We start from the raw sequence: 9,222 nt of genomic DNA, 5'->3' as shown, positions 1-9,222 counted from the left end.
TGCTTTGCAGAAGACTAGCTCAACTTGGAGGGCATAATTCACACAATTGGAGAAGAGTTTGAGAGGGATTTCTATGCAAATCTAAAGCTTGAAAACCAAGGTAGATTCAACACAGAGCATAGGCAAAATACTAGTGTGCCATCTTGTTTGGGAGAGCTGTGCCTTCTTCGATTGTCTTTTCCTTGATTTCTCCTTGCTCTAGCATGCATTGGCCTTCAAAATTCACCAACAGCAGCAAGCTCTAGGGATGGACCGACTTGTACTAAAAGGGCTCTAGCAATAGATGAGCACAGAGGCAGAATTGTGTGATTTTTCATCACACCTTGCTTGGATCAGTGTGGGTGATATAGTCCATCTCTGGGGGAATGCTCTACGCTAGAGGTGCACCCCATAGGATAGAGTATTTAGCTTGGAGGGCTTGGCAAAAGATGCAAGGGATGAGGAGAACAAAGCTAAACCATTTCTAAAGAGGAAGGAAGAAGAAAGTTCAAAAGGAGGAAATGGAGAAGATGATGAGGTGGCACTACCAAAATGAGTTCTCCAAAGCTACCAACTTTAATACCGAATATAGAAGAGTGTGGGGTAGAAGAGATGCATCATGGCACAAAGAGAGAGAGCTCAAGTGAGGCAAAATCCATGTATGAGAATGAAGGAATGTCCTCCATTTTATATAATGAGAGGATGGTGTAGGCACCTCCCCTATATTAGTGGCAATCAGCCCCTACATCAATGGGACTGTCTGGCCTAAATCAAAGGAACCTCCCATGTGGGGGCCTTTGTGCATACATCATCACTTAGGTCACACACTAGCACCTCATAGCACTAGATGTGCACCTTAGAGCAAGCCCTTGAACATTTTCATCCAAACAATACCTATGGGTGTTCATGTGTTTGATATATGATCCTTTTTAAATTTGATACAGGATGCAGTTTACACCCACATATGTTGCCCTATGCTTGTCACATGAGGAGGTGAAGCGTCGAAGATATGAGGTGGGATCTTTAAGAGGGACCATTATGGATGCATGGAGTGATGGTGATAGTAGCCCTCCACCATAACCTCATGAGGCCATGGAGGAGGAGGTGTTTGATGATATGGTGTGGGATTTATTTTTCCATCAATCTTCAAGTAGGGATGATAGCATGGAGCAGGACGATCTTTTTACTGCAGCATTAACACCATTGTTTGAGGGGTGCACATTCTCTGTTCTACGTGCCTCCCTTGAGTCACTAAACTTGCAGACCATCTATGGATGGAGAAATGCAAGTTTGAATACATTGGAAACAAACAAATTGTGTGCCGGAAATTCGCTAATGACAAAAACCTCACCCTGGCAAATGACCCCAAGTCAGTGGACTAAGTGCTGAACTACCTCACCTCGGCAAATGACCCCAGTGGACTTAGTGCTAAACTGCCTCGATACCTTTTGTCTAGCCTCTGGGTCAAAACATCTCGACTCTCAATTGAGACCACGTCTCAATTGCTCCTTCATGAGCATGTTTAACATGAGTTGAAATGTGGGAGGAGCATCTCGAGTGACTAATGCAATCATAGATTGCCCATAATTTGATCCAAGTCCATTGATGGTGGCAAGCTGGACAGGTCTTTCTTGTTTGATCTTGTGTCCAAGTGATGCAAGCTGATGCCAAGGTCCTTCAATTTGACTAAGAAGTCAAGACCTAATTCATTTGGAAACATTGGATTTTTGTTTAGTTGATTCTCCAACAAGAGAATACATGACATGTTGGCATTGTACCTCCTTTCCAAAGCTTTCCAAGCAAGTACAACCGAGGTCTGTCCACGAAGAAGAGGGATCATCATATCTTTCACATTGAAATTGATGATATTCAAGGCAATTCGAGCCTTGGTATCCCACTCTTTCTATTTCTTTGTGAGCTCTAGTTTTGCTGATCTGCCATAAGAGTTGCCGGTGTTGGCTTTGGTCTCTTTTCATCTTCCATGACTATGTCCCACAAGTTCTTCAGTTTAAAAATGTTCAGCATTTTGAACTTCAAATTGCCATAGTTGTTTCATAAAGCTTGCTACTCTAATCAAGAAATATGACATCATCATGTGTTTTCGCCATGGTGCACCAAGGATCAAAAAATGTATACAATAGCAACCGAGTGCCGATGATAGCCAGAGGCTTTACAAGGTTTGTAAAAGTGGTGCAAAAACCGAATGCCAAAATACTCAACTAGTGACTTTACAATGTGGCATGTGCATGCAAAGGCACAATTGTTCTCAATCATGAACCCAAACTATCAAGTGACTCCAAAGGACGATGGAGATGATGATCCATATATATTCTAAGCATGTTCTATTTGGCTACTCTGCCCTGGGATGTTTCCCAAAAATGTATGCAATAAATCATGTGTGTTGAGTCAATTAAGGTCCTCTATCTTGGATAGTCCTTTTAAAATGATGTATTGCTTTTATATTTATGGTGTGTGGCTCCATGTCCCTACTTAGTCCCTGGAGCCAGCAGGAGGGGGATGTGTATTGTGGGAGCCATGTATGTTTGACCGAAAAATGCATCATTGTATGTTTGACCGAAAAATGCATATCACAAATCCTCCCCTCCAGTATGCGGTAAGAATGGTAAAATCAAAGATCGCTAGTAGCGAATGGTTGGCGCGCATGTAAGATATGTTCTTGACCACATACATCACAACACCATTGTCAAAGAACTCTTAGATCAAATGTGTCATAGTGTGACAACAATCTGCTACGAATGACAACTACACAAAACAGTTTGTGATTAGGTGCAGGGCATGAATCCTTCCAACTCACTATTAAAGGGGAGTGTGGCTTACCATTGCATGGTCATGAGGGTTAGGACCATTCGCTATAATTATCTGCTCGGAGGAGGAGCCTTCAAGGTTGATCTTGACAATCACAAAGGTGATAGTTTCCATGATGGACATGAAGGGCACTCTCCCAATTTGCATCTACTGCATAACCCATGGCATATACGCACTTATTGTTTTCTCGGGTACGAAGGATAGAGTACCGTCGAAAGGCTTTGTTTTGTGGATACTAGTTGTTACGTCAACATGTAGAGATACCAAGGATGTGCCAATGTTGTCAATGATTCTCTTTGTGATTGTTGGACCCTCTATACACGAATGTTGTTAACTGTCATTTTCCATAGTTCCCTAAACTTATTTAAATATTCTCTTTTTAAGACCACATTAGCAACACCAGACATTGAAATTGTGTTTGTTAAGTGACATAAATTAACTTTAGCAAATCAATTCGAAGTTTAATGATAAAAATGATGCCTGATGATATCATTCTTTTCACTTAGAAAATTTGGCCTTCTATGTTGATTTTTAAAGAGGGTCCATTGCTTTGTAAATGTCACCATGGTTGAGGCCCATTGTAGTGGGAGATAAAATATCTTTACTTATACCAAACATGAAAGTGATAATGAGTTAGGAAAGACCTCTAGTAGGATATGCACAAAAACCATGCCTCTTAATCAAATAAAATGAACTAAATAGCATGAAGACCGTGGACAAGAATACATATTAGATCAAGAGCGTAAAGAAATGAACAAGATAAGGTGAGAATACAAGAAACAACCAAAGGATACTAACTTATACTATTTTAAACACGTCCAAAGCACCAAGCTAACACCAATGAAAGCTTACAAGATTAAGAGACTGAGAATGCACTAATGTGAACGATGATGAGCACCCTTACTTCCATACCAAACATAAAAACAAACCAACGTCAATCCAAAACACAAACCACACTCCACCAATAAGTTCAAAACTAGATAGAGGAACTAATTAAGAAAATCTCACAATGAAATCAAGCCTCATTGGCTACATATCCCAAAAATTAAACTTAACCACATACACACAAAGAACTAAAAGGAATACTAGTAGTCAAAGAGGAAATTCAGCAAGAAGGAAAAAAGGGGGGACATAACTTACATGCAAGTAGAGATAAAGGAGAAATATTTAAACTTATAATAATGTGTAAAGCATTTGAAGTTCAACATAAAAAATTTCTCTTTCATGAGAGAAGCAATAAAAATTGGCCATGGATGAAGTGCAACTCTTCTGATGTGTCAAAATCTTTGTGAAGTCTCTTTCATGTTGGATTTTCTCCTCCATAGTTTATTTTGCACCTTGTTCCATCATCCATGTTTGATTCCAATGATTTTGACAGCAACTCAAATTTTCACAACACTTTCATTTGTGCATACATGTATGTGCATGTACTTGAGTGTATCTATGCATGTACATGCACGTATGCATTTGTGTGTAAGAAGGATGAGGAAATTGTTAAAAGTCATTCATGTCTTAACTAGTTTGTAAGGTGTGGGCTTCCTTGCCAACTCTTGTGCAACATGAACTATTTGATTGACATGTCTACTCAAAGGACACTAGTCCCAGATGGGTTCAATCTCCATCTCCTTTATATTTTTTCCATTCTAGACATGAGTCCAAATGTCGACTCTATTTAGATTTGTGGCTTGTACCTGAATGGGGTATAGTACATTGTTCAAACATTACCACGAATGACAATGGTAATGGGACACACCATGTTACCATGGATGGTACACCATGTTGTTCAAACATTAGGTTTTGTAACTTATTTGAGTAGCTAGTTGACATGTAAAAGGATGGGTCTCAAAGGCAATGCCTTGTGTAAGGCATAATGACTGTAGTTTCTTTTACATTACTAGTAAAAGAGGACTTGCTATGAGGCGACTTGGGAAGAATTCCATTGGAATGAGCTAGTGTTTATAGTGGCATCAGACACAGGGGCTATGCACCACAAATAATACTCACTAATGGTGTTATTAAGCAAATGGGATGTAAGAGTGGCCCATGACTAGTGGCTTGTTTAAGAATTGGAGGCCTTTTGAGGCATGTATCAAGTTGAGCAAACTAACAAATGGATTGTTTTACATAGTCTAGCATTGGTTACATTACATCTTACTCAGGTAGTTAGGCTTTAGTAGTAGCTTACAAAGCAATGGCCATTATTGCTTATTTCCATAATGGCTATGATATGGTCACTTTGTAGCATGATTGTGATGGGGTCGAGTTATTTAGGAAGGCATGTTGCTTGCAAGAACCCAAGCCTAGCAAAGTGAAATAATAGTACCATTAGGCTGTGCAACATAGCAAGGGCCATAGTGTCCCTTGCCACCCTTTTTGTAACGTATAAAAAGGACTAATAAAGGGGAGAGGGAATGAGACACTTGCATCATTGTCACCATAGGGTTGTGGCAAATGAAGTAGTATACATAACTTAAGAAAGTAAAGTTCACCTTTAATCTAATTGATTTTTATGACCTAAACACACCCTACAATTTATTAAATATACATTAAAGTCCGATTTTCGTAGGGAAGGTAAAGTGCAGTAGGGAGACGTTAGTAGTTCCCACAATTATTAAGCAAGGATTTTTTACCTTGAGCCTCAAGACCTTCAAGCTAATTGATTTTCATAACTAAAGAAATAAAGGTTACCTTCAATAGTAATTGATTTCCATGACCTAAAACACACACTACAAATAAATATACATTAAAGGCTGCTTTTAATGTGGAATGTAAAGCGTATGGGAAAAGGTTCATGGTGCCCACAATTATTAAGAAGGCCTTTTGGCCTTGGGGAGCATCTATAAGATGTGCAGGTAAAAGGCATGGCCAAGGTGCCTTATCAGAACTAGTCTTTAAGAACAATGTAGGTAGTACATACTTGTTGCATAGGCATGGAGTGACCCAAAGCCCACAAGCTCTAAATGAACATGGGGACATGTTGCAGAGCCACTTAGTTGTGGAAGCTCATTGGCATATGCCCTTTCTTGAATGCCATGAAGTTGATAGGTAGGTTGATAGGTAATCATAATGTTGGCAAAAGTCTTCAGGTGTGCAATCATGTAAGATTTTTGGGTGATATTTTAGAGACAACCTTGAAAAGCGTGTGATTGGTGATTAGGATGATGATGGTGACAAGGCACTAGTGGCATGCATCTCTCATATTTAAAGAGTGTCCTCCAAATTTTAGTTATACCGAAATTGAGGAGTTCAACTTCTTGACAATATATTAGAAATATTGGAAATTTCATGAAGTTAGCATGCATCATTTTAGGGGTTTGGAATGGAAACTCATAGCACATGGGTTGAGGTCCTTTGATGGTGCAGGGTCACTCTTACCTTAAACTATTAAGAAATGGGTTGCCATGCTGTTGTTTGCTTCAGATGTGCCTGTTCATTCGTGCCTCCACCTTTCAAGATGTGTAAGGTGGGACAATATTTCTTGGTTGAGGAAAGTAAGAAAGGAAATTGGTTTTGAGTGTGATGATTGGGCTTGCAAAAGAGAGAGAGAGAGAGAGAGAACTCCTCCTTTGGTTTTTTACTTGGGAGGGTGAAGAGATGTAGCAAATAGAAAAAGAGAAGTTTTGAAAGGGGGAGTTGTGTGTGTGTGAGAGAGAGAGAGAGAGAGAGAGAGAGAGAGAGAGAGACCAAAGAGAGAGAGAGAGAGAAGAGAGAGAGAGAGAGAGAGAGAGAGAGAGAGAGAGAGAGGGAGAGGGAGAGGGATATTTTGAAATTTGAAGTTTGGGGGGAGGGAAGGAGGGCATGAGAGGGGGGAACGAAGGTGACCGGCTGGGGCCGGTAAACCGGTGGCCAGTCCTTATAGTGACCAAAGATGAAACCCTCAGTAAATCCGTGCTAAAAAAGCACACAAAACCACTTTGCTCCCAACAACAACAAAAGCAACAGCAGCAACAACAACAACAACAACAACAAGGAAGAAGAAGAAGCACAACAACAACAATAACAACAACAACGAGAGCTCTCTAGCCTCTCAGAAATCGATCGCTCCCAACTCTCTTCCATCATCCCATCACTGTAAGCTCTTCTTCTTCTTCTTCTTCTTCTTCTTTTGCTCTGTGCTTTTGCTCTTGTTTTGCCATCGCCCATCCCCTCCTCCCCCCCCCCCTGCCTCCTTGCTCCTCCTCTGCTCCCTCCCTCTCCTCTCAACGCCTTCCGTCTGTAACCCACCTTCCCAAATTCTCCTCTCTTGCTCCTTTCCTGTTGCTCTTAACGCTTTCTCCTTTCTCTGCGCTTTCCCCTTTCTCTTTAGCTTCCTGGAGAGACAAAGAGGAAGCTTCACGAGTTCTAAATCAAAGGGGATTGATTTGGGCAGCTCAGGTTCCTCTTGGGTCCTCTCCTTTCCTCTCTCCCTTCGTGCAACATGCTTTTTCCCTCTCGAATTTTCCCCTCCGCGCTTCCCGACAGTATGCCCGTCTTCAGCTTCCCTCGCTCTGTTTTTTTGGCGGTTGCTGCCTCCCACAGGCAGCCAGATCTCTTCCCAAGTTGAGGGTTTCCTTTCTGCTTAGTATTTTGTACTCCTTGTGCCTGAGGTGCGCTTCCTCTTGAGCTAGCACCCTGAATGGAAACCTAATTTACAGCTGTACTGCATTTAGCCTTACTCCAGTAAAACGTTAGTCACGCACAGAAAATGGTCCACTCACCTGTTATGGATTTGCCCATGGCAGACCTCACCTGTTGGTCGTCGTCGTTGTGTCAGTGCTCTACAATCCGAAAAGCCTAATTTGAGCACATTTTCGGCTACTTATTAGACCTGTCTTGCATGGTAACGATGTGCTTCAATGTTGTGGAAGCAAATGCTTGAACTGCAGCATGGAGTGCTGATGCTGATTTTTTACCGACGACGTTTTCTTTCAATGGAAGATTTTTGTTGACACTTACAGCTTATTGTATTGTGACGCAGAGAGAGTGTACTTCAACAGGCCTATAACTGTAGTTGTTGAATTCTGTCTTCGCCACTACAAATTTAAAGGTGACTTTTTCTATAGACTTATATAATTACGTGCGATGCTCTTAAACTCTTTTTTGTCGAGTCAGGTCGTAAGTAACTTTTGATTGTATGCAGCTATTACATTTATTGAACAATGAAGGACACGAAGGTGAAAAAGACATCTGAAGCCAAGGAGGCCAGGTGAGTTCTACTTATATTTCTGGCAGTTTTGCTTCGTGATTTTGTGAGGTCTATGGCTGGTAATTGGTATTGTTTGTGTTTGTTCACTACTAGGGAGGCTAAGAAAAGACAACAATTGACAGTCAAAGAGCAAAAGGCAAAAAAGAGGCAAGCCAAGATGGAGCGTAAGGCAAAGAAGGATCCTAACAAACCAAAGCGACCGCCAACAGCTTTCTTTATTTATTTGTGAGTCTAATTGGTTGGACAATTAAAGGGGTTTTTTCAAAGCTTTGCACAGGGTTCTCACTTTGACATACTGATATTTTTGTTCAGGGCAGAGTTCAGAGAGCGTTATAAGGAACAGCATCCTGATGTGAAGGGCGTGGCAGCAGTATGTCAAGCCCTTGCAGTCCTTTGTAGTTAATTGTTGCCTTCTTTTCTGTTGTGCTGTGCCATTGTGTTTCTAACCTACTTCTGGAATGGTTCTTTGGTGTACAGGTTGGCAAGGCATGCGGGGACAAGTGGAAAGAAATGAGTGATCAGGTGCTCTTCTTTATCTTGAATCTATCATCATAAAATGATGCAGTTCTGTTTTTAGATCATGGATTTTCCTGTGGTCTGCTCTTAAGTGACTTCCTCCATATCTGTTGTCAGGAGAAAGCGCCCTACGTTGCAAAGGCTGCACAAGAGAGGGCTACATTTGAGAAAGCCCTTGCATCTTATAATCAGAAGAAGGTGAGGTCCAAAGCAGATCTTTGCATGTTAAATGCTACTGTTTTGCAATTTTTCTTTTTCTTTAATGTAAATTTGTTTTCTTTGAGTGAAGACTACTGGAGGTAGTGCTCATGGTGGTCAGGGAGATGAGGCAGATGAATCAGAGAAGTCAAAGTCAGAGATTAATGATGATGATGATGAAAGTGTAGAGGTGGGTTGATTTTAGTGTGGTCTTGATTATGGATTTTGTTTCTTGCAGTCTTCTGTATTCTTTCTGTAACTCTGAACACCTTGGTCAATGGCAGGAGGAGGATGAAGATTAAGCATGCTTCTTTTGTGGGCTTGAAATGCCCCTCCCGGTGACAGGGTTTATCAATGTAGTTTAGTTCCAGAATTTTGAAGCTGACTAACCCTGTTAGCTTTTCAAGCCACTTTTATGCTCATTTTGTAACTCTACAATTACAAGGCTGTTGCCTTTTACTTGCATCGGCAAGTGCAGTTGTATCAAAGACTGCTGGCCAAATATCAAGCTTTCTTGA

The 9,222-nt window shown here is 41.0% G+C and overlaps 1 protein-coding gene across 2 annotated transcripts; it reads left to right on the top strand.

Moving 5' to 3' along the window:
* Window positions 1-6,703: 6,703 nt before the first annotated feature.
* LOC147905003 (HMG1/2-like protein) lies at window positions 6,704-9,222 on the top strand. 2 transcript variants are annotated; one of them, XM_087396380.1, is made up of 9 exons: window positions 6,704-6,876; window positions 7,763-7,831; window positions 7,925-7,990; window positions 8,084-8,215; window positions 8,303-8,360; window positions 8,468-8,512; window positions 8,624-8,704; window positions 8,796-8,894; window positions 8,989-9,222. In XM_087396380.1, exons 3-9 carry the CDS (start codon window positions 7,944-7,946, stop codon window positions 9,004-9,006), a joined length of 480 nt encoding a protein of 159 aa, XP_087252506.1. In that variant the 5' UTR covers window positions 6,704-6,876; window positions 7,763-7,831; window positions 7,925-7,943; the 3' UTR covers window positions 9,007-9,222. The 2 variants fall into 2 exon arrangements, with proteins under 2 accessions (XP_087252506.1, XP_087252513.1); XM_087396387.1 differs by having other exon boundaries at window positions 8,624-8,709; window positions 8,810-8,894.

This window comes from Dipteris shenzhenensis, chromosome 2, assembly GCF_047967505.1.
Source record: "Dipteris shenzhenensis isolate YYH24624 ecotype China chromosome 2, Dip_SZ_1.0, whole genome shotgun sequence".
NCBI classification, from domain to species: Eukaryota; Viridiplantae; Streptophyta; class Polypodiopsida; order Gleicheniales; family Dipteridaceae; genus Dipteris; species Dipteris shenzhenensis.
Note: the sequence above shows the minus strand (reverse complement) of the source record. Positions and strands in the feature narration are given on the sequence as shown.